The 26,930-nt window shown below is 37.5% G+C and overlaps 1 protein-coding gene across 1 annotated transcript in view; it reads right to left on the bottom strand.

Moving 5' to 3' along the window:
* ARHGAP24 (Rho GTPase activating protein 24) overlaps positions 1-26,930 on the bottom strand; it is a 549,762-nt gene that overhangs the window by 456,084 nt on the left and 66,748 nt on the right. Inside the window, exon 2 of the mRNA XM_010845964.1 lies at positions 711-910. Coding sequence (XP_010844266.1) covers positions 711-910 — 200 coding nt within the window. The remainder of the gene's footprint in view (positions 1-710; positions 911-26,930) is intronic.

Raw genomic sequence — 26,930 nt, 5'->3', positions numbered from 1 at the left:
AGTAAACAAGCAACTAAAAGACCATTAAGAAACCACAAAGAAACACAGAAACTATCCCCAGGGGATTATATTGTGTATGCTGGTTGGATATATCAACACTGTCTGGGTTTAGCACTACATCCATATTTTATATGAGTTAAAGCAGAGAGAAGCCCCCAGAGAACAGTTATTGACAGTGTCTCATAAATTAAAGTTCCACTTACAGTTTTCCTTCAAATCTTTCAACTTGCTTCTGAGAAAAGGAAAGATGCTTTAGCTACAATACATATATCTTCTAACAGAGGTCCATTAATATTTTCATATGATAACCCCCATGTCCCCTACTGGTTTGCTATGATGAAATCAGTAACAAGTATGGAAATGCTCTATAACTGTCATGATACCAATATGAAATATTCTTTTTATTTTTTTGAGTACTTCTCCAAGACATTCTTATTAATTTATTTATGAGATCTCTGGAACTCAGATATTTTGGTCCAGCTTAGTAAAAGTCAAAATTAATATTCAACAAGTATAAATTTGTCTCTTGGCCTCAATTAGCAAGTTTATCCTCCTGAACCAAAGTAAACAATGAGTAAAAGTGTGAAAGATGCCAGTGAACTGAAGGAGACCAGGGAGATTGAGTTGACGTCAGTCTCCAAGTTTCTAGCAAACCCCACCACTTCTTAGGCTACTAAGCACTACAGTGCTTTTTATTTTTTCCTACTTACCAAGGGCTTGGTTTCATCTTCATCTTTGAAGTAATAGAGCTGATCACCCTTGAGCACAAACCAACGGGTATGCCAAGTCTTGACAAAGCCTCCTTGCTTCCTCAGCCACCCACACTTCACAGCATTGTTCCTCCCTGGGCCTTGCGGGGAGTTCTCCATGGAGTCATTGTTCTCCTCCATTATCAAGCTGATGGACTTTCCTATGTAGCAAACAAAAAACAACAAAAATAAAGTGCTCTGATATAGCCAGCCCCCTCTTAAATTACCTGTCCCTTTAAAAAAAAGAAAAACACGCTGGAGGAACAGTGAAAAAGGTACATCAACTCACATTCCAAATTTCTAGAAGCAAACCACAAATGTGACAACAATATTCCCGGAGGAAACTTGGACAGAGTTCCTCGTGTCTTCCCTAAATGAGCTAGTCAACTATGTGATAATATCTCTTTTTTCCAAAGTAGAATTAAAGAATAGGAAAGTTCTAGACGAAATGTGTTAAGAAGTTGGAGGAGGCAGCTATGCTCACCACTACACCATGGTCACAAGAGGCAATATTTGAAGACAAACTAAAAACCACCTAAAAAAAAAACAAACCCAGGACTCTCGTGATAATGGGCCTCTGTGTCTGGTGTGCACTGATTGGAGCCTGCTAGTGCAAGCCTGTGATTATTTGAGCAAACTTAGTCTCACACATGTTAAAGTTTAGAGGGACTGTTTTAAAAACCTCAATGGAAGGCATTTGTTTTACATATGTGAGAATTTCTCAAGCTGTCTCTGCCTCCCTCTCTCCGAGTATCCCCTTGAGAGTTTCTTCGGCTGGTCAAGAATTAGTGCAGCTGAAAAAAGTTGAGGAAAAAATTGCAAACAAATGAAAAATAGCCCGGCTTGGCCAGTGCGTCTCCTTCAGACTTCTGGAATGAGTGGTATGTTCCAGTCAACTGCATGATGAAGAAAATTTCGGGTTATGCAGGAAGGAACACAAGGCCACACACACGGTACGTATCAAGCATATGAGTCTATCTTAGAGCCAATATTAATCTACAGGTGAGATGCTAAGCTGCCACAGTAAGAAGCTAGTTTTCTGGAAGAGCCAGGGAAAAGTAGTTAAGAACAAAAGACATTTTCCTGTCCCAAAGGCTTCCTGCAGGCTTTTGCTAATGTTTATTCCTAAGCATTTTTCATGAAGTGAAAACTGTACTCTGACCCTTCTGTCTTTCTTGAGAATATAAGGATACAGATTAATTAATAAAACATAGAATAATTCTGTGCTGGCATATTCATGCCAAAGCTTCTATTTTTTTCAGCTTAATTCCAGAAAACAAGTTGCTTTCTATCTAGTCTTTATTTCACCACGAATTTTTTCAATTAATTTGTATATACACAAGTCTAGTTGTATACTCCATGAAGTTTCCATTGTCAGCCCTCGACTATCTACATTTCTTCCTTGAAGGTACAAGGATCAACCCTTCCATCATCAGACCTCTATAACTGAAGCACTATGAGAAACGCTTTAGCTTCTATGCTAAGATGCCCATGGAGGAGAAGGCTATGGAGATGGTGGGGAAGTGCCCACACAAATATTTCCAGCATCTCTGTGATGACCTGGAGGTATACGCTGCTCATGCTGGCCGCAAGATATGAGGTCAGAGGACCTGAAGCTGGTGATGCGAAGGCAGGGCCTAGTCACTGACCAAGTCTCCTTGCATGTACTCATGCAGCAGCACCTGCCCCTGGGGTACCGGCTGCTACTCACCCCTTGTGCATTCTGTCTTCCCTGCCCCATAGTGGTCAGGCCTCAACACCTGCCCTATCCTGGTTTCTTTCTTTTTTCTTCCCACTTTATTTATTTTTAATTGGAGTACAATTGGTTTGCAATGTTGTGGTAGTTTCTTCTGTACAACAACATGAATCAGCTTTGTGTTATGCTTCCCTGGGGGGCTCAGATAGTAAAGAATCCACCTGCAATGCAGGAGACCTGGATTCAATCCCTGGGTTGGGAAGATTCCCGGGAGAAGGGAATGCCAACCCACTTCAGGATTCTTGCCTAGAGAATCCCATGGACAGAGGAGCCTGGTGCAGACTACAGTCCATGGGGTCACAAAGAGTCAGACACAACTGAATAACTAACACACAACATGCATATATCCCCTCCCTCTTGAGCCTCTCTCTCACCCCCCACCTTCATCCAACCCCTCTAAGTCATCACAGAGCAAAGCTCCCTGTGCTTTACAGCAGCTTCCCAGTAGCTATCTGTTTTACACATAGTAGTGTATGTTTTGGAGAAGGCAATGGCACCCCACTCCAGTACTCTTGCCTGGAAAATCCCATGGATGGAGGAGCCTGGTAGGCTGCAGTCCATGGGGTCACTAGAGTTGGACATGACTGAGCGACTTCACTTTCACTTTTCACTTTCATGCATTGGAGAAGGAAATGGCAACCCACTCCAGTGTTCTTGCCTGGAGAATCCCAGGGACGGGGAAGCCTGGTGGGCTGCCGTCTATGGGGTGGCACAGAGTCGGACACGACTGAAGCGACTTAGCAGCAGCAGCAGTGTATGTATATCAATGCTATTCTCCCAATTTGGTCCACCCTCCCCTTCCCCGCTCCCTGTGTCCACATGTTCAATTTCTCCATCTGCATCTCTATTTTTGCCCTGCAATTAGGTTCATCAGTACCATTTTTCTAGACTCCATATATATTTATATTATTATATTATTAATTATATAAAATATGTGTAATACATAACATCATACTAATGTTTATTCATTATAACTATTAATCATATACATAATATACATATATTAATATATAATTATATCTTTGAATTCAGTCCTGCCATTCCAGTTACAGGGGATGAAGAAGAGCTCTGGTTCTATATACTTCTTATATGATCATTTCAACCATCCTCTGAGGAGTTCTGCCTCTTCTATATGTATCCCAATCTAGTTCCAGCCTTGCTTTCTATCTTCATCTCCTCAAACTACTTGTAAGCCTCATGTAGGTCATTTGACTACCATCTGTTTCATTTAGTACCCACTTTTCCCTTTCTTATCCTGAAACACCTTCCGGATGAACAAGCTCTCATCTCTACAAACATCTTGAAACTTCCTTTGGTCCATAGGGCTTTCCCTTGGCAATCACCACTCCCTGAAAGAAACAGTCTCCCATCGTGTGTGTGCATGTTGTGTGAGCAGCCTGGATCATGCCTGATGCTTCCAGTTTGTTCTGCCCTTAGGGTAGGATCCTTCATCCCTTTCTTTCATAGTATTTGACCTAGTGTAAAGAGCCAAGTAAACCTCACTCTAAATGAATAATGAATGCTGTAACTTAATATAGATAATAAGTAAGCTCCTTGGAAGGAAAGCTACGACAGACATATACAGCATGTTAAAAAGCAGAGATATCACTTTGCCAACAAAGGTTTGTATAGTCAAAGCTCTGGTTTTTTCAGTAGTCACGTATGAATGTGAGAGTTGAATCACAAAGAAGGCTGAGTGCCTAAGAATGGGTGTTTTCAAATTGTGGTGCTGAAGAAGACTCTTGAGAGTTCCTTGGACTACAAGGAGATCAAGCCAATCAATCCTAAATGAAATCAACCCTGAGTATTCATTGGAAGGACTGATGCTGAAGCTCCAATACTTAAGCCACCTGAAGCGAAGAGCCGACTCACTGGAAAAGACTCTGATGCTGGAAAAGACTGAACGCAAAAAGAGAAGAGGGTGGCAGAGGATGAGATGATTAGATAGCATCACTGACTCAATGCACATGAATCTGAGCCAACTTCAGGAGATAGTGAAAGGCAGGGAAAACCCAATGTGCTACAGTCCACAGCGTCACAAAGAGTCGAACACGACTTAGTGACTGAACAATGACGATGCGTATTTAGACCACCCTAAATAATCTTTTTTCATTTCCTGGCATTTAAACAGTTCACATCTACACAGCTTGCTATTTCATCATCACCTATTAATTCTTTAACCAAATATCCTAACTTACAAATTGAATAAGTCCTTAAAACAAACATTTCAACACACACCCCCACATGCACACATAAAAATCTAGAATTCATTGCACAACAAGTTTTTTTCTTTCCAGCCCTTTATTTCTTTCCCTTCATGTTAATGTTTTCTGTTTAATTTGAAAAATCTCCTCTGAAATGCTTCAAGATAATTAGCAACCTACCATCAATAATATAAAAAATAGAAGTGCCCAATTCCACATTTGTCTCCTATTAATCCTTAGTAAAAAACGTGTGCACATTTGAATGTGGTTTATTATTCTTCTTGCATATGTTGTTTATAAGCCTAGTCAAACCAATGATAGCATCTCTCACTGAACCCCTGGCTACAGTGCCCAAATTTTCATGACTTCAGATTGCATCAGAAAGTATTTCAATGGTACTAATTGTAACAATCATTAAAACAGAAATGAAAACAGATTGTATCATATCCCTAAGGGAAAATAATACCACAGTTATTTTGATTGAAGTTAAGTTTTACTAAGATAACCATAATTTTTATAGAGGAGTCTTGATATTTCTGCAAAAATCAAAAGCTTCAAATTCTACCCTTCATCTTTAAAATAAGGATGTTGGACTGGATGATTTCCAGCTATGGTCCCTTCTTGCACGCTGAAATCTACCATCTCTGTAATTCCATAAGCATAAGGACACCAGATATCCTCAATATTTAGTATAACATCTGACATATGGTGAAGCTCAATCAATGTTTGATGAATTAATAAATTTTGCAATAGGCTTGGTGCTAGATATCTAAGAGTGAACATGATCTCCTTCTGAAACCTGATCTTGCCCAAAACCTGATCTTAGTAAAGGATACCATGTTATGCCCAGTTAGAGGGAAAAAAAGGTGATCATTTTAGATTCCTGATTCCTCTTCACCCTGAACATCAAATGTATCTGTAAATTCAGAAAGTTATATGTCCAAAAGATATTTCAAATCTATCTAGTTGATTCCATCTCCATCTTCACTCTATAACCCAAGTCACCACTGTCTTTGATTAGATGATTCTAATAGCCCAGCATCTAGTCTCATTGCTTCCATTTTTAACCACAAACATGAACACATAGGCACATGCTCACACATTTCCTTCTCCACAAAGTAGCCAAAGTGAGCTCTGAAAAATTAAATCAGACAATGATTCTCCACATGGAAAATTTTGATTGGTTCCTACTGTACTTACTTTAAAATCTGGAGGCATAAACATGGTATCCTGCTGCTGCTGCTGCTGCTGCTGCTAAGTCACTTCAGTCGTGTCCGACTCTGTGCAACCCCATAGATGGCAGCCCACCAGGCTCCCCCGTCCCTGGGATTCTCCAGGCAAGAACACTGGAGTGGGTTGCCATTTCCTTCTCCAATGCATGAAAGTGAAAAGTGAAAGGGAAGTCATTCAGTCGTATCTGACTCTTCGAGACTCCATGGACTGCAGCCCACCAGGCTCCTCCGCCCATGGGATTTTCCAGGCAAGAGTACTGGAGTGGGGTACCATTGCCTTCTGTGAAACATGGTATAGAAGGCTCTGAATCATCTGGCACGTGTTTACCGATATAATCTAATCTCATTCTACCTCCTTCACACTTCCCCCCATAACATACACACTTTAAAGCTCTGAACAGTATAGTAACACCAGCTTACTTTCAGTTCTGGCAACACAGAAGCTCCTTTCATGCCTTGAGTTTTGATGATTGCTGATCTCCACCTGGGCTGCTCTGCCTCATTCTCCTAACTTTACATGGTCCATCTCTTCTCATCCTTTAAGTCTCAGCCTGAAACCTGCCTCCTCCAGCTGTCATTACTAATCACCTAGTGAATCAGCTTCCTTCTTGTTATTCTCTGCTTCTCAGGTGGCTCAGACAGTAAGGAATTTGCCTGCAATGCGGGAGACCTGGATCTGATCCCTGGGTCGGGAAGAGCCCCTGGAAAAGGGAATGGCTCCCCACTCCAGTATTCTTGCCTGGAAAATCTCATGGACAGAGGAGCCTGGTGGGATACAGTCCACGGGGTGGCACAGAGTTGGACACAACTGGAAGACTAACACTTGCCCTCTGTTATTGTCTATCCCTGAACTCTGTCTTCTGTCTTCCTGACACTTCTCTAAATTGCTGTTTCTTCAGCTGTTTACTGCTGATCACCCCTTCAGGATCCCATAAACTTCACCAACTCAAGGACGTCCTTCTTCTTACTGCAATATATCCAGTGCTTACTTGCTATTCAGTAAACAACTGTCCAATCAAGGAGTGAAGCCATGTAACAATCACAATAGAATTCCTACAAAGAGTATTTCAGAAAGTTGTAAATTTGCATTTAATGCCTTAAAGAATATGGTCTACTTTAAGAACTTGATTTTTTTTTTTCCCTTTGGACACAGGAGACTTCCATTAGCATGAAAATTGTACTAAACACAATGTCAAAGTCATCAAACTGAAGTGAACCTGAAATTGCCCTTACTGAAGAAATTCAAAACTTCCTTTTCCTTGGCAGGAAATACATGTAATCAATTCTGGTTTTGCATGAAGGAACGTATGGTTCACTCACTCGGATTCTGAGAGAATGTTTAACTGAATCTGCACTGGGAAAGTATTTTTCTTGTGGTCAGGCTATGGCAGCTGGGTAGTTCATGAGATTTCCAGTAGGACCAATGACCTCAGTGTTTAGCAAAGCAACATAACAATAATATAAATAAATGGTTACCCTAAACTAAAACAAAAACAGAATTAAGTTAACTTGTATCTTTACAACCTGAATGATAGCTACTGTACCATGCTGGGGCTTAAAAAGATCCCCTCATTTGATGGGATCACAGCTTTAAATTATTTTCCAGCAGTGGAAACTGGTTTGTGTATCTACTCGTATGGTTCTTTTTGCAATCAGATGGGCTAGGAACACATGAAAATATTATATGAAGCAATCAGAGATGAATTTCATGCTCTTAACAGAATTTTCTAGATGCCAATAGCCACACACATAGGTATATATATTTGTAACTTTGGTTTCAATAAAGAATATATATATATATATATAAACACACACATAAACAAAGATGTTTATAAATAAAATGCCATATGACATAGAGTTGCAATGTGTTTGAATTTACCTACAAGACTAGTTCAGGAAACACAAGAGAATAGCAGAAGAGAAGGAAGCTAGAGGAGAAGAGAGAACATGTGCTCCCACACATGTGGGACAGACGGGAGGTGCATTTTCACAGCAAGTGTCAGCTGCCTGAGCTCTGGTGGGGAGAGTGTGTCACAGTGCACACGTGATCCCAGAGCCTCTGTGTACATACTATTTAATACCACATGGCCGCTCAACAGAAACTCCCCGCTGTTGTTCAAAAAAATAGGGATCTGTTCTGTTGCTATGAGAAAAAAAAAACAGATATAAAACTGTCAGAGTTGGTAAAGTACTGCAATTTGTGAGTGATGTGTGTAACTTTTGAGAGTCATTTTGTTCACATCCAATTGTCACCATTTGTGTTGATATTGGAACCTAACACCTTTGTAAAATGAATGTGATTACACTCTACATGAAGTATAACTACAGAGGACCAATATACATCTGAGTTCTAACCTTTCTCTTTTTTTAATATAAATTTATTTATTTTAATTGTAGGCTAATTACTTTACAATATTGTATTGGTTTATTTACAAAAAAAATGTCTTGTAGCTGTTGCTAACATGCTGGTTTGTCGAGCCTTGCTGCTGCTACTGCTGCTAAGTCGCTTCAGTCGTGTCCGACTTTGTGCGACCCCAGAGATGGCAGCCCACCAGGCTCCTCCGTCCCTGGGATTCTCCAGGCAAGAACACTGGAGTGGGTTGCCATTTCCTTCTCCAATGCATGAAAGTGAAAAGTGAAAGTGAAGTCGCTCAGTCGTGTCCGACCCTTAGCGACCCCATGGGCTGCAGCCCACCAGGCTCCTCCGTCCATGGGATTCTCCAGCCAAGAGTACTGGAGTGGGTTGCCATTGCCTTCTCCAGTGTTAGTACATTTTATTGAGCTGTATGCCTAAATGCTGGGCTTCCCTGGTGATTCAGTAGTAAAGAACACGCCTGCCAATGCAGGAGATATGGGTTCGATCCCTAGGTTGGGAAGATCCCCTGGAAATGGTGATGCACTCCAGTATTCTTGCCTGGAAAAGTCCATGGGCAGAGGAAGCCTGGCAGGCTCAGTCCATGTGATCGCAAAGAGTTGGACATGACTTAGGGATTAAACAACAACATGTCTAAATGCTAGCATATAACCTTTCTACAGGTAATGTAGAAAGTGTTACAAAAACACACAGAATAAACATATGATGTGTATATACTCACATACACGCATATATGCATGTGCTCACACACGTGTGCATACACATGTATATACATGTGCATACCTACATGTGAATACACACATCTACACATGCCATTTACAATGTACATGTACATTACTTTTGTATTCCAACCCTCTATGATGAAAAGGACGTCTTTTTTTTTTTTTTGGTGCTTAGTTCTCGAAGGTCTAGTGGGTCTTCATAGAACCGTTCAACTGCAGTTTCTTCAGTATTAACGGTTGGGGCACAGACTTGGATTACTGTGATGTTGGATGGTTTGCCTTGGAAATGAGCTGAGATCATTACATTTACAAAGAATGTGCAAAAGACAATTTAAAGAGTTAAATCTTAGTAGTCTAAGTAACTGCTAACTAAAGAAAACTAATGAATGAAAAACAGTTCACTTTCTGTCCCTCACCCTCTACCACTCCATCAGAAAACTAAATCGAACTGTGATACCTACAAGGCAATCAGCACTGTAAGTCCCATGGTACAGTGGATCTAATGGAGATTGTTTTAGATTCAAGATTAATTCCAGGAAGCCAAATCTGTTTTTCAGGAAGTAATTGAATTTTCTCTAAAAATCTTTTGAAAGGACCTTGGGTTTCATACATGGTTGTTTTCACTTAACTTCTCTCCATCCCTCAGCTCCCCTAGAAAGGCTCCCCTAGAACTACTGCTGTCCCCAGTCTGATTTTTCCTTCCACGAGCTTCCATGTCACTCTGGACTGAGCCTTTATCACATGTGGCCATATGCTTATTACTGTTCAGTCTCCTACAGCATAACTCATGGAAGATATGGGCTCCCTGAAATTCGCCCCTCACACTCTTCTAAATACTAAATAATTAGAATATGCTAAATACTCAAAGGTTTGTTGAATAAATGTAAGTGAATGAAGAAATAAAGAAATAAATCCATCAGTCAGTCTTTGGGGCCTAACTGAATGGACCTCAGAGCCCTCAAGGTTCCCCAGAGTGCAGTGCAAAAATTCTAAACTATTTGATATTATTATATATGTCAATGAAGGGGCTTCCCTGATGTGTCAGACAGTAAAGGATCTGCCTACAATGTGGGAGACCTGGGTTCAATCCCTGGGTTAGAAGATACCCTGGAGAAAGGAACAGCAACCCACTCCAGTATTCTCGCTTGGAGAATCCCATTGACAGAGGAGCCTGGAGAGCTATAGTTCATGGGGTCACAAAGAGTTGGACACAACTGAGCGACTAACACTTCCACTTCCATACCAATGAAAGGGCTTCAGTCCAAATTCCTTCACCTAAGTTTTTAGTGGCTTAAAGCTAAACCAAACTTCAGAAATTGTTGAGCAAAGGGAACTCCCATTTTTTTCTCACTGGATGTTACCCATAAGTATAACTCAAGTTAAGTAAAGAAATATTTCTTCTTAAAACTGAAGAGTCTAAGTGTGAAGAAAGCAGGAGAATTGAATAATGTATAACAGTCATGAATACAAAGTTTAAAATAGTCACCAGAAGAGCACACCTGGGGAAAATTTAGCAGTAATAACTTTGTAAATGTGCAGTTATTTTCCTGAAGAAACACTAAATATCCTGCTCCTTGATTCATTTGAAATTAAATTGTCCAAAACAACAGAGAACAGACAAAAATAGAAAATTATGTACCTGTTGGTGTGGATCAGAATGTCAATCTATAGTTTATATTTTAAGCTTCAATGTTTCCATATTCACTTGAAAAAAAGTTTAAATATTTACTTTGTGTTTGTTGTATGTTTAATGACATTCTTTGTAGAGAGAATCTGCTTCCACTTAAGGAGGTTTTCATTCAACTGGGAGAAAAATATTCTAATATATATTTAGATGTGTTCCTACTGACACATCAGTCTCCAAGGAATTAGAAGAAAAAAAAAATAGAGACCCACTGGAATTCCCAAGGGTGAATAGAAACAAAAATCAAATTAAAACAAATGCTTTACCGTTGATAGAACCAAGAGAAAAGGCAGATACATGGCAACTATATTGCTACTCTTAAGCTCATGAAAGACATTATTAATTAATCACAGTTCTTTTCCTGAGGAACCTAGATGCACTTCCAGATGCCTTCTCAATTCAGCACTCTAGACAGTCACAATCAATCAATCACATACAAAAAGGAGAGAGAGACTCTTTGTTACTTTGATTCTATAAATAAACCAAGAACTGATAATATCCCTCCAACAGAAAATAGAAACTCAGGTGTTCCCCAAGAGAGAATGCCATTTGAAATGAGTGATGGATTCATTTTGATATTTGGCAAAACTAATACAATTATGTAAAGTTTAAAAATAAAATTAAAAAAAAAAGAAAATCAACTTACTTTTTCTTTTTTAATTGAGGTCTAATTGATATAACATATTAGTCTCTGGTGTACAAAATCAATATTTGTAAAGATTGCAAAATGATCACTGTAAGAAATCAAGTTAACATCAACCTCAATATATAGTTACAAATTTATTTTTCTTGTGATAAGAACTATTAATATCCACTCTCCTGGATACTTTCAAATATGTAATACAGTATTATCAGCTCTCATCATCATGCTATACATTACATAAAAATACTAAACACCTCACAAATTTGCAGGGGCCATGTAGCATTCCAATTTTAGTAAACATGCTGTGGAAACAAGCAAGGAAGTCAACTTCTTTTAATGGAAAAAACTTAGAGCGCTCTGAGATGAGAGTTCTAATATGGCAAGTAGTATTGCATCATATGGCCACAAAAACAAAGCAAACAGATCTAAGCCAAGAACAGAAAACACAAGTTGAATGTCCTTTGTTTTATATTAACTAACTCCATCTTTGACAAGACTCTTAAATAAAGGATCAGAAAGCAAATTTTATAAACATCTCAATGTTTAGGATTTTGTGTGCCCTTCCCCTCCCTTATTCCTAGTTCAGTTTTCATTAGTAAAACTTTATTTTGAAAAACTGTCTCAGGGAACAAAGAAGCTTTCCCTCTAAATCTAAAAAGTAATGGGATTATAAATCTAGAGTATAGGGGAACAATGGCAGCAATAGAGGTGAGCTTTCATGCACAGTGGGCAGAGTGAAGAGAGCAAAGCTGAAGCAAATGGGATGCTGAGTAAGACAGGCTAAGGTGTGGAGAACGCCCCAGCTGGGTCTTCCTCTCACAATAGGGAAATAACCTCTGGGCCCATCATTTAAAGAGTTCCTCCATCTCTATCTCCTGATGGCCACATTTTTAGACAAAAGCCTGTCTAAAAAATACTTTTGATGTCAGACTTCTTTAATGAAGCCAACCCAGGAAAATCAGATATGCTGTTGATTGCATTATCATATCAAGGCTCTCTATGGGGGAGGGGCAGCTTTTAATTTAATCACACTTCAAAGAAAATATGATACAAGTAGGCAACTTTGGCTGAGATAGTCATTGTCTACAATGAACTCTCAAGGTTTTTCCTTCAAATGCAAGCCTTGAGGTGCTTAATGATTTCCAGTAAGAACCACTTCTTCTTCTTCTTTTTTGGTCAAGTAATCCTGTGGATTGAACATCAACCTAGAGCTTTAAAGTTCTGGAAAAATACTGGACACTCTTAAGTGTATAAATCTTGCCCTAATCACTGAACCACAGTTTCTCTCCCAGTGGTTTATTTTATTGAGGTATTAACAATCCAACTTTTTCATTTTAATTTGAGGAAATTGGGGAGATGTCAAAATGAAAATATCTGACTGCTCTTCCACTTCATTCAGCATCATTCACATCATGAGGGACCTTGATGTATTAAACTTTACTCTTCCATGAGGTACCATTAGTCTCATATAATTTGAACACATTTGAGTTGTTCTAAGTATCTAATTAATTCACACTTCAGTCTTAGATGAGCAGAATAGAAATCTAGCTTTACTGCACCTGAATATATTTGGGTTTCATTAAAGATAAATGAATATCATATATAAAAAGCCATTTTTTAACTTAATTTTCATTGTATACATTACAAAAAGCCATTTTTAAAAGTAGGAGTCTTGGTGGGTCATATGATATTTGGAACGTCCAGAAGCCTGTCCTTGCGGAGCCCTCTGTCCCTCATTCCATGTAGTCTCAGATGGCAGCATCATCCCACGGCCACAAGGTGGCCTAGACTTGACTATGCCTAGGTCCTGAGCTCCCTAGCAACAGTGACCACCCCAGAAAGGGGGCGTGTGACTAAAGCATTGCCAAGTCAAGTTCTTCTTTAGGACTACTTTAGTGACACTGAAAGCATGAGCATCTGGGATGAATGAGGCTGAAATCATTTATCTCCCCTGGCCTTAGAAGACAGTGGTCTTCACAATGAAACAATGCAGAGATAAGCAGATGTGAGAAAAGCCTGGAGAGAGCCCTGGAATACCCATCCTAATCCAGCTCCTGAAGTCTTGGCCCTTGTGTATCTTCCTTTAATCCTATGAGATATGTCTTAGTCTTCCCAGCAAAGTGAGCAGATAAATTCCCATTTACCTACTCTAGCTTGATGGACAGGGAAGCCTGGAGTGCTGAAGTCCACGGGGTTGCAAAGAGTTAGAAACGACTGAGTGGCTGAACTGAACTGAGTTGGTTTTAATCACTTCTACCCCAAAAAGTTTTTCTTAATACCCAAAAAACATTCTTTACCAAGTGAGCCACCAGGGAAGCCCAACTAAGCACAGCACAGCACCCCAAAAAGTTTTTCCTAATATCCGAAAAACATTTAATGACAATACATATGGGAAACCTTTCTTTAAAATAATTATTATCTAGATAATAAATCTAGACTTACAACAAAGAGCTTTCCCTGCCCCGTATTATACACAAAACTTAATTCAAAATGAATATTAGGCCTAAATTTAAAAGCTAACACTTCTAGAAGAAAACACAGGATAATAAATTCACAACCTGGGATTTAATTTTTTTTTTAGAAAGCATATAAAAATAACAACCATAAAAATGTATAATTTAGAAATTACTAAAAGTAAAAACTTCTGCTCATCAAAAGACATCATTTATAAAAAGAATAGACAAGCCAGATTTGAAAATGTTTACAAAAATATACCTGCAGAAAGACATACATCCATAATATATAAGGGTTTCTACAACTCACTAACAAACAGACCAAAAAAATTAGAAAATGAAAATAAATTAAATAAACCCTTTACAAAAGAAGTTATACAAATCTCCAATAGTCTCACAGAAAAGTCCCATCACCGTCAGTTATCAAAGAAATGTGTACTAAAATCACAATGAAATATCATTACATAAACATTTGAATGGCTACACTTGAAGACAGCTGATGACACCAAATGTTGGTTAGGATATGGAGCCATATCTCTGAAAAACCAGAATTTTCAGACATTGCTGGTAAGAGCATAAATAAAACAACCACTTTGATAGAAAGTTTGGCAATTTCTTATAAATTTAAACATACTTTTACCTACAATTTACCAATTCTGATCACTAATGCTTAACCAAGAGAACTGAAATCCATATGCTCACAAAAATATTTGTACAAAAGTGCTTATAACTGTTTTATTTATGTTAGCCTCAATTAGAAATAACCTGATGCTCATCAACAAGTGAGTAGATAAACAAATCATACAGTGAAATGCCATTAGCAATAACGAGAAAAAACTACACATATACATAACAACATAGATGAATTTCATAGTTATTATAATGAGTAAATGAAACCAGATACAGGAATATACACTTCATGATTCCATTTATATAAAGTTCTAGAATAGGCCAAGCTGGTCTATGGTGATAATCAGAAATCAGAAAAATGACTACTCTGGAGGGGTTGGGAAGGGGCACAGGGACTTTCTCAGGTGATAGAAATGACATATCTTTATGGGATATGCATTACATGGGTGTAGACATCTGTCTAAACTCATGAACTGTACACTTGAAGTTTATGCACAATCTATGCTGTTCTAATTAGACATGATAATTCAACACAGTGCTTGAGCCTAGCTTGAATTCTGAGTCAAAACAAAATACAGAGAGAGAGCACATTATAGGAAAATTGATAAAAAATTAAATATAAACTGTGGATTAGATATTATTTTATCAAATTTAAATGTTCTCATTTTGATCATTGATAATTATGTTATTAATGCAGTTATGTGACTTGTTTTTAGGAAATACAAATCAATTATTTTAAAAGGTATAAGATTATTTTCAAATTATTTTCAAACAATTCAGAAATAATCATAAACACACACGTATATATGTGTATGTATACACACACAGAGAGAGAAAGACAGAATGATACATGAAACAGAATGTAAACAATTGGTGACTTGGGGTTAAGGCTGTTAGGAATTCCTAGTACTATGCTTATAACTTTTTTGTAAATGTGAAAGCATATCAAAACAAAAAGTTATACAACCCATATGCCTTATTGAGTGCTGACTCAAAAGAGGTGCAGATTTCGTTCTTCACTGGATCACCATGAGTAAATTTCACATACGCTGCTGTAGTTGAAAAGGCACCACACTAGAACTTAGTAAACATGTCTTTGAAATTACATAGCTACATGACCTTGAGAAAAGCATTTGATTTTCTCAGCCTCAGTCCTCTAAGCCCTCAAATAAAGACATTGAATGAACTATTCAGTATCTAAGAGTTCTGCTAATTCTATTAATACAATGTTGTGAGTCTTAGAAATGGTCTTTTGACAGCATTATACTTCTAAAGGTAAAAGGATTCGTAGGAAAACTGTTCTAGTTCATTTACCGCTAAGACTTCTAAATGAAAAAAGACAGTAGAGTAGAACTCTTGTTCTATTCCTGGCCCTCTATATTGAATTGCTATACATTTTATCATTGTATCATTTGATTTTTTGAAAATGGCATACTTTAATTTAGAAGACTATAGAAACAACTACCACTGAAATATATGTGACATTTTCTCTGCTTTTTATAGAAATACGATTTTACTTGTTTATTAAACAATATATGGAGCGAAAGTGAAAGTCACTCAGTTGTGTCTGACTCTTTGCAACCCCATGGACTGTACAGTCTGTGGAATTCTCCAGGCCAGAATACTGGAGTAGGTAGCCTTTCCCTTCTTCAGGGGGTCTTACCAAGCCAGGGATTGACCCCAGGTCTCCCTCATTGCAGGTGGATTCTTTACCAGCTGAGCCACCAGGGAAGCCCCAGCAGTATACAGCATTTACTATATGCTGACACTATATATGATATATATGTACATGTATATGTATATGTATGTATACACTTATTTAATCCCCACAACAGTTCTATGAAGTATGATTATTATTTCTACTTTACGGATAGGGAACCTAAAGTACTAAAAAGTACCTACAATTCTACTGCTAATGAGTAGCTCTTTGAAAACAGCCATGCAATCAAACCTAGGCAGAGTGGCTATAGATTATGTTTTAATCACAATTCTATATGGGCTGAAATATTACATAAAAATAAATTTTACAAATTTTACATATTATATAAAAATAAACTCTAGCTTAGAATAGTACACGTATTTTAAAAATTCCATGAGAAAAATTGATCTGTCATAAAACTTTGTCATAAGAATAAATACACATATGTGTATGTATAATATATATACACAAATTATGTTCTTTAATTATATACATAAATGTCTATATAGATGAAGACTTATTTTCCAGATTTATCAGTAAAATATTTTTACCTTGATATTTATGCACAGATATTTCATTTTGAGTTAAAATTCTAATAATTGGCAGACACTTCCATGTGAACATCTTGCCACATTGATTTGTTGCTCTTTCCGCTTTAGCAGATTGAAGGCAGTCAACTGAAAACCTGAGAAGTTACAGGTTGTCTGTTCTTTGCAGAGGGCCGGAAATAAAGATGCCCCGCCTTGCTCAGCACACTCTTAACCCAGGGGAACAAAAATGAGGCCTGTGTGCTTGGTCCTTCATGAGAAAATCAGCAGTGAAAAGGACAAGTTAACGTTTTGCTTTATAAAAAAAGAAACTATGGAGCGCTGTGTCATTTCAGTTGGAAAAGTACAAAGTTAAGTCCTGAGAATTTTATTACAGCTTGAGTAACATCTGCTGCCTCACTCCAGGTGCCAATATCTGTAGTCACCTGCTTAGCTCAGTAAGGCCCCCCTAGATGCTGGAAAATTATTCATGCAAATCCCAAATTCACCTTTCATGAGATGTAGGGTAGGGGAAAATGCAAAGCTGAATAACTCAAGCATGGCTACATTGAAATGGCAATGGAATGAACTGAGAGAGAGAAAAGCCAGAGTGACAGCAGTAAGAACTGGAACCCATAATGATTTAACATGTCTGACACATTACCTTACCAAAAATACTAATAATTACTAATATTTATATATAAGGCTTCTCATAAATTCCACATAATCTGAAATTCACACTCTTCTTATGTTTTTAATATGGACCACTTTAAAGTCTTTATTGAATTTTTTACAGTAGTGCTTCTGCTTTATGTTTTGGCCTTTTGGCTCTGTGGCATTTGGGGTCTTAGTTCCCTGGCCAGGAATTGAACCTGCACTCTCTGCATTGGAAGGTAAAGTCTTAACCACTGGACCACCAGAGAAGTCCTTTCCATAGATTCTTTATAGTCCATATAATTCCATATAATCCCTGACAAAATCATTAAAATATAGAGCTGATGTTCATACAATATATAGGGTCTAAACGGCTAAGGTGACTTGCTTCAGCCATAAACCTAGCAAATCTGAGAGAGAAAATGAGTCATTCAGCCGTGTCCAACTTTTTGTGACCCATGGACTATAGCCCACCAGACTCCTCTTTCCATGGACTTCTCCAGGCAAGAATACTGGAGTGGGTAGCCATCCCCTTCTCCAGGGAATCTTTCTGACCCAGGGGTCAAACGCTGGGTCTAGATTCTTTACCAACTGAGCCACCAGGGAAGCTCAACAAGCATCTGAGCAGATATTATTTTACTCTGGATCCTAAGAATGTTCTCTTTTCCTTTTTTTCCAAACAAACTACAGTGCTTCCTACTAACACCATCACCTTAAACAGACCACAGCGTATACTTACTAGCTTTCCTCAAAACTGAAGGGACAACTAATATACGGCATAACAGAACAAAGAGTGAGCACTTAAATATTTATTACATCATAGTTTGTGTGTGTGTGTTACTCGTTTAGTCTTGTCCAACTCTTCACAACACCATGGACTGTGGCCTGCCAGCTCCTCTGTCCATGAATTCTCCAGGCAAGAATACTGGAGTGGGTTGCCATTCCCTTCTCCAGGGGATCCTTCTGACCCAGGGATCAAACCCATGTTTGCTGCATTGCAGGCAGATTCTTTACTGTCTGAGTCAGGGAAGTCCCATCATAGTTTAACACTGTCTTAAAAATGTATAAGATAAAATTAACAGACTATTGAGGAAATAGTCTAACAGTATTGACTTTTCATTGAGCTACTTTAGGATTTCAGAATTTAAACATAAAAAGGAGATATTACATGAAGAGTCACTTATAAAAATTCAAGTATTAGCACAACTTTAATTACAATCAGAGTAAGAAGAAAAATGAAACATGCTTTAATGGCTGCAGAAAAATTCTGCCTTCCAACAGGGTTATGAAATGTAACACTTGGGTTAATTAAATATGAAGTCTAGTGATATCTTTTATAACAAGGACAGATGGTCAATTTCCAATTAGTTAGAAAAATAATCATATTAATACTTATCATCAAAACTATAATAAACACAATTCAGTCTTGCTTTGAGATTCAGAAGCCATTCAGAATCTTGTAATAGTATAAAGGTCAGTTTTATCATTAATAGATCACTAAATAATCCAGATTCAGTATTATTTTCTCCTACCCAGCTAAAGAAGTGAAAAGTGAAAGTGTTAGTCACTCAGTTGTATCCAACTCTTTGTGACCACATGGACTGTAGCCTGCCAGGCAGCTCTATCCATGGGATTCTCCAGGCAAGAATACTGGAGTGGGTTGCCGTGTCTTCCTCCAGGGGATCTTCCCACCCCAGGGATCCAACCCAAGTCTCATGTCTCCCGCATTGGCAGGTGGGTTCTTTATCACTAGCGCCACCTGGGAAGCCCTTGCCCAGCTAAACTAATAGTTAACAATAGTATTCTTTTTGTCTTACAACTAGAAGATCCTTTTTTCCTAGCCTCCTCATTCTCTTTATTCCAACTAGCTTAGTTCTACCTCACTACCACCCCTTTGCCTCACATCTGTATGACTTCATTCTAGTCTAGTTTGATGCTTCTAAGGACTTTCTCTCAGTGCTACTGTCAGACTGGTCATTCTTAAACATGTATTTTATATAGCCCAGAACCTTCAATTGCTTCCAACTGTATAGCACGTTATGTTTAAATTTAACCTCATTTTCAAAGTATCATAATCTAACCCATCTTACCTTTCCAATTTATTGTTCATTGCCCCTCAATAAGCGCCCTATGAAACAGTTATCCAAATCTGTGACTCAGCTTAACACAAACACACAGCGTTTATTCTTACCTCCTCCTTCTTGGAACTTACTACAACTAAAATAATCTTTCTTCTTCATCAACACAACAGCAAACACACAATTCTTACTATGCACCAGGTGATATCATAAGCACATCACACTTGTTGGTTTATGTAATTCTCACAATAACTTTGCAAAATAGATACCACTGTTATTATCTTCATATTACAGAAAGTATAACGCAATCAAGGAACTCACGCAAGGTCACAAAGCTAGTATAGTAGAGCAACAATTCAAACCAGGCAGTTCAGTTCCAGATTTTCACCTTCAACCACTGTCTATATACTTCTTGATTACTAATTAATAAATGCACTCATTGTCAGTGAAACAGTTACTAATTATTTCACACATGCTACTCTTATCTCTTTCATTGTGAAATTATACCAAGAATTTTTTTCAAAGGGCTCCTTCATATAAGACGTACATTGAGCTCCAAACATGTGTTTCTAAGGGAAATCATTTTAATCAAAGAATCAAGGCAAAGACCTAAGAATTATGGTCAGTCGGAATATATAGAACTACAAATACTGTCATCAACAGTCCTCTGAATCAGGACTTGTCTGGCAAGAGTACTGAGAGGCTAGAGGCTGGAACATGGGCTGGGTAGCAGCTGCTTGGTAGGGTTCTACGTTGTAGAGAATGCAGGTCAGCTTTCTGCTTGTATGAAAGACTAGAGATTCAGGAAAACTTGCTTTGAAGTTCCAGTTGTCAAACAAGTACACTTATTGGGATTGTAGGTTGTAAATCAATAAAAATAGGAACATGTCCTAAAGATACTCTTACTTTTTCTTCACATAACATTGGGAAAACATAAATAACCCATGTTAAATTATCATTGATTAATATGGCAGAGTGGATAGCACCCCAATAACCCCTCAAAACTTTGTAGGGCCAGGAGTGACTGCTCAGGCTGATGACCTGAAGGAAGAGTTAAGTAAAGTCTGGACAACACTTAGAAACAACAGAGTCACTTCCCTCACTTTCAAATGAAGCATACAACTTTTTGAAATAAAAGAGAAAATTCTCAGGTTTCTACACTCTCAAGATTAGAGACTCATACTTCAAGGTCCAGCTCAAGTGTCAACCCACATGTAAGATTTTCTTTTGCATAATTAATTACTGCTTTTTCTGTATTATAACAGCATTTTATAAATATCTCTATTGGATTACATATAATGACTGTTTAGAAAAGGTGTGGACTTTGACTTTCTAGACTACCAATCCAAATGTACATCAACAAATGAACAGATAAGCAAATTTGATATAATCATGCAATTAGTACAACTCAACAATGAAAAATACTAATTATTAACTTGTAAAACAATATGGGTAATTCTAAAAAACATTAAGCTAAAGAGACAGTGGAAGATTTTAATTTCTTGGGCTCCAAAATCACTGCAGATGGTGACTGCAGCCACAAAATTAAAAGACACTTGGTCCTTGAGAGAAAAGCTATGACAAACTTAGACAGAGTATTAAAAAGCAGAGACATTACTTTGCCGACAAAGGTCTGTATTCTCAAAGCTATGTTTTTTCCAGTACTTGTGTATGGATGTGAGAGCTGGACCATACAGAAGGCTGAAAGTGAAAGTCTCTCAGTTGTGTCTGACTCTTTGCAACTCCATGGACTGTAGCCTGCCAGGCTCCTCTCTCCATGGAATTCTCCGAGCAAAAATACTGGAGTGGGTTGCTATGCCCTTCTCCGGGGGATCTTCCCAAGCCAGGGATAGAACCCAGGTCTCCTGCATTGCAGGCAGATTCTTCACCATTTTAGCTACACAGGAAGCCCCACCAAAGAATTGATGCTTTTGAACTGTGATGCTGGAGAAGACTGTTTAAGAGTCCCATGGACACCAAGGAGATTAAACCAGTCAGTCCTAAAGGACATCAACCCTGTATATTCATTGGGAGGACTCATGTTGAAGCTGAAGTGCCAATACTTTGGCCACCTGATGCAAAAAGCTGACTCATCAGAAAAGACCCTGATGCTGGGAAAGACTGAGGGCAGATGGAGAAGGGGACAATAGAGAATGAGATGGCTGGATGGCATCAATGACTCAATTGACCTGAGTTTGAGCAAGCTCTGGTAGATAGTGAAGGACAGGGAAGCCTGGGGTTCTGCAGTCCATAGGGTCACAAAACGTTAGACACAACTTAGTGAACAACAACAAAGAAACCAGACACAAAAGAATAAATCCTAGTGTCGAGAACTGTGAAGGATCTGAGATGTTACTCAATGTGTCAGCTTACAAGTTTCAGGCAGGTTGGCAGAAGACACAGACTCTCGGGTCACAGATGAAGGACTCTGCTACTCACAGCGATAGGAATACCTAGAGTACAACATCTGCCCAAACAGTGGGTTGTATTACAGGAGATGAACCTGGGGGATTTAGGAGCCTGCTTCTATTTTAGAGGACAGTTAAGCCACCTGATTTTGCCACAGGGAGACACATTATCTCTGTTGCACGACACAATAACACATTTTACTCTTTTTTAGAAAGAAGGGGCTTCCCAGTTGGCTCAGTGGTAAAGAATCCGCCTATCAATGCAGGAGAAGCCAGTTCAATCGCTAGGTCAAGAAAATCCCCTGAAGAAGGAAATGGCAAACCACTCCACTATTCTTGCCTGGGAAATCCCATGGACAGAGGAGACGTGTCCGTGGGGTTGCTAAAGAGTCAGACATGACTTAGCAACTAAATAACAACAATAACAACATGATTACTGAGATGAAATTAGCCAACTGAATATTCTTAGTAAGTTCTCATAAAGGCTGGTTGCACTAAATTATTTTTTTAATTAGCAATAATGCTTAAAATGGGCCTTGGTGTATACTACCTTGTCCTACGTTTATTTGAAATTTCATCATATTAAATTTTTAGAAACTATTTGATTGTGTCTATTTATAAATACTAATACATGTGAATATCAATGAACATTTTTATGCTCATCAAATCAAATCAAATTTGCATTTTTAAAAATAAAATTTTTAAATACTAACATGTTGATGCAGGTTGGTTTTATTTTATTTTTATTTTTTTAGGTTGGTTTTAATAATGTGACAATTTCAGTTAAGAAAATTTTTGCTAATCATAATTAGGTGGTTTCCATATCATAGACCCAGTTGACTAACTCCTTTAAAAACACAATACTTTTCAAATCAATCTTCAGAACGAAGACAGAAAGATATTTGAAATCTGAAAGTCACAACAACTGTTTATGATTTTCCTTTCATTTAACCAATTACATTGAAATAAAATATCTGTTATCTATTAAGTGGTAATTTGGGCTACCAAAACCTAAAAAAAAAAAAAAAAGTTACAGCTTCAGTTTTCCATATACAACAGAATTTTCAAAACTTTTTTTTAATATATACTGTAGTGTAATTTTATAATTTATTTTATAGATGATGACTATTTTTTCAAAGAATATACTAATTTGCATTAAATAATTCCCTTAACTCACATTAAAGTATCCTTTGAAAACGTTAAGACAGTAGACCTAAGTAAAGTTATAAAATGGTTTGTTACCTTTAGTATATATTAAACTGCAAGTTAAAAAAAAAAGTCTTACTCTTATGTTTTATCATGTTTTCTGATTAAATACTATAGTTAAGCCTACTAGGTGATGCTAAGAGTTAGTCACAATCCTGAAGAAAGTTTTCCACAATTGTAGATGCCTACAGGTAAACATAGGCAAGAGAAGAGTTTTAAAGCTTAAATAAAGCAAAACTTTTTCTAAATATCAAGACTCAGCTTACCCTAGAGAATACTTTCAAAATTTAGCAGGAAGAATATTCTTTTTTCCCTATGGGAATCTCTTGGCTCTATATGGGTTTTTACAGTTGAATTGTTTTCTACTCACATTCTTTCACACTAAAGTTCTGTTTTCATTGCTCAAAATAGACACCTTCTGCCCTGGCCTAGAGCCAACAGTCAAAAGAGAAAAAGAAAGAATATTAAAGTATGCATAGCTGTGCATAAGAGTGGGACCTTGTATCAATAGTTGGTATGTTTTCCTTTAATTGTGTCTTAGGCTTGATCTTTATCGTACCAACCAGATGGGGAAAACTTCTCAAAGTCAAGGGTTGTATTTTATAATTTCCTCATGCATAGCCCAGAATTGAACATGAAGTGGGTACTCAATAGGTGCTAGTCTATTGATTGAAATGCAAATGATAGAGTATTGAAAAAAAAAAAGAACAGTAGTTAAACAGAGTATCTAAGGTAGTAAGGATAATTTTCCTTCTCTGGATTAATTTTTCTTTGAATAAACTGGGAAAGAAATTAAGGCTCTTTCCCCAAAAATGTGCTTGCAGTCATGACCTCCAATACTTTTTATAGTAGGAATGCAGTAAATTCTTGTGGCTTTGAATATTGATTTTTGATAAACCATTGTATAAAATTACTTCAACCTAAAATGTTCATAAGATATATATATATATATATGTTTTTTTTTTACTGAAAACATAAATATTCATGTATTTTTAAAGTATATATTTTTGTTACAAAAACGCACTATTTTTCAAATCACATCAGCCAAGTTAATACATTAATGGTAATTTAACATTGACAGTTTTATGAAAAAGGAATTCTTCATCATTCTTCCTCATCTTTCCTCAAAATCTGTAGTTAATATAAGTTCACAAGATGTACCCAAAGTCTTTTATTATAAAGAAATATTGCTTGTCATAGATTGACCACTTATTTATTTGGCAAAATACCTAAAACTTTTGGCATCTGAACATTAAATCTCCTTTGTGATCCAAAGGCCCCATACCTTCTGTTAACTAGTTAAAGCACCAAATTAGCAATCTATTATGATTAGATAGATACTTTGAACAATGAGTATTTGGAACAGAGTTGAAAACAAAATATAAGGGACCGTTCAAGATATGAGTGCATTTTAATCACAGTACAGTGTATTTTCAATGATATGTTATTGTTCAGTCACTCAGTCATGTTTAACTCTTTGTGACCCCATGAACTGCAGCATGCCAGGTTTCTCTGTCCATCACTATCTCCCGGAGTTTGCTCGAACTTATGCCCACTGGGTCAGTGATGCCATACAACCATCTCATCCTCTGTCATCCCCTTCTCCTACTGCCCTCAATCTTTTGCAGCACCAGGATCTTTTCCAATGAGGAGGCTCCTGGAGTAATTAGTAATTATATCAGTGATATGTGCTTATATCTAAAGAAAAAAGGTCCAGTAATATATTTCCATCTATATTTGATATGTGTGCATGGTCTGATTCTTATGTTGAGAATGCTAAACAAAGATATAATGTAGCATATTATATGATGTATCTTCATGCCCTACACTAGGGATATATTATAGGGATCTTATGTTAAGGATGAAAACATTGAAATCTCACCCATCTAGAGGTAATACTCTGGGCACCTCAGTCACAAGGACATGGAAACAACACCCCTGAATAAGGCACAGGTCATCCAGAAATAAAATAATGTATAGGTGAGGCAGTGATCCTTGAGTCTTTATCCATGTAGAAAGTTTTAAGTGTTTATAAGACCATATGCCTCTCTTCTGTGGCAGTTGCCACAAATATAATTCTATATTTATTTGTGAGTTTTCCTCATTAATATTTATTCATCTGAGTAGACCCTATGTTCTCTGAGAATACCAGGTCAGCAGCAGCAGGGTCATAATTACATCATTTCAATGGATACTGTGCCTAGCACATGAGACAGTCAATAAATACTCTCGAATTTGTTGAATGAATGAAACACAGGTGAAAGCTGAACACTAGAGATGTAATCTAAGTCAGGGTACTTCCTGTCACAATTAACATCAAGAGACACAAGCGATCACCAACTAGGAAGACTGAAAATAGAGTCCTTTGTGTTTTCAACACTTCAGAGGTGAGCAACAGAGAATGTATGGAAGAGATGGCTAAGGAACTGTCTGAACCATCAGTGCTTGGGACAGGGTGAAGGAAGTGGAAGAGAGAGAAAAAAAAAAAAAAACTCTAAGAATGAGTGATGTACCGAGAGAGAAGCATCAAGGCTCAGTAGATGGGAAACTGAAGACGCAGCATCAAGTTTAGATTGGAGGTGACTACAGGGTTTAAGCAGAAAAAGTTTCAGAGTGATAGAGATGGAATTAAAGCAGAAATGGGAAAAATGGAGGCACTGAATATGAGCTAACAAGTGTACTTTTCCAAGAAAATCAACAGTGAGGAAAATAGAGTATAATGCCACAATTTAGGGATGGCAGCTTTTCAAACTGCATGAGGGACTAAGAAACATGTTCATAGACATACATACATACATCAAACTGTATCATAGAAATTTTGTGTAAACTCTTAGTCTTTTGCGGGGTGGGGTGGGGATAAGAGAGTTTGTGAAGAATTTAATGGGCATAAGGAAATGCTATGTGATTCAGACCTGACAACATCCTTCTAAGGAACTCATTATTCTCCATTACAAATCACATCCCTTCTGAGTTTTTATGGGCTCCTTTGTTTTCATCATCACTAGAACTCTGGATAAGGTAATCTGCAGACTCATTTCTGCCTCAAATTTCCTGAGCCCTTTCTAACTTGCATTCAATTTTTGTGCTACAAACAACTTGATAATCGACAATTTCTATATTGTCAAGTATTTACCATATAGCCGACTCCCTCATTTCAATTCGTAGGGTTAAATTTATCGACCTGGATGCATGTTCTTCATACATAAGTAGGATATTTTGTGTTTGTTTTACAATAATGAGGACTAATTCTGGATATAATGGCCATTTTTCTTTCAGTCTTTTACTTTTAACTTCTTCCCCTTTAACAGAAAGGTGCAATTTATTTACCACCTATTAAAAAGTAGGACAAATGAAGCTACACACATAATACAGCTTTGTGCCTCTAACATCAATGAAAAAACTATCAGCTAAATTTGAGGCATTTTACAATTATATTTTGATGTCACATACATCTGATTGGCAACTGGAGGCTTTGTATTATACAAATAACTTTATGCATAACTAAGCATCAGCATAATATGGGAATTAGCTATTATGCTCTCCATTTCATTCAACTGATCCAGGGTTTTCAGAAGTCACTAATTTCACCATCCTTCTTCTAACCCTCATACGTTTCCATCCACTTTAATCTTCTCCAACTACCTTCTCTGCAAGTAAACAGACCAACATACTCTACCTGTAACCAGGCAAATCTGTCACCACACTGGCTGCTTTTGCTGTCTCAACTACATCCTTTTGTTAGAGGATGTGGCAAGATAGTAGACCTTAGTGGTCCAAAGAGAGATTTAGATGAAAACCGCAGCCCAGCTACTTCCTAGCTCTGCAAACTTCAGGCAGTTACTGACAATAACCAACTATGAATAACTTAGGGAATGGTATTAATTATTTTTAACTCAAGGGAGTTGTTTACA

The sequence above is a fragment of the Bison bison genome, unplaced genomic scaffold (genome assembly GCF_000754665.1).
Source record: "Bison bison bison isolate TAMUID 2011002044 unplaced genomic scaffold, Bison_UMD1.0 scf7180017864228, whole genome shotgun sequence".
NCBI classification, from domain to species: Eukaryota; Metazoa; Chordata; class Mammalia; order Artiodactyla; family Bovidae; genus Bison; species Bison bison.
The sequence above is the reverse complement of the archived record's forward strand: the minus strand, read 5'-3'. Positions and strand labels throughout refer to the sequence as shown.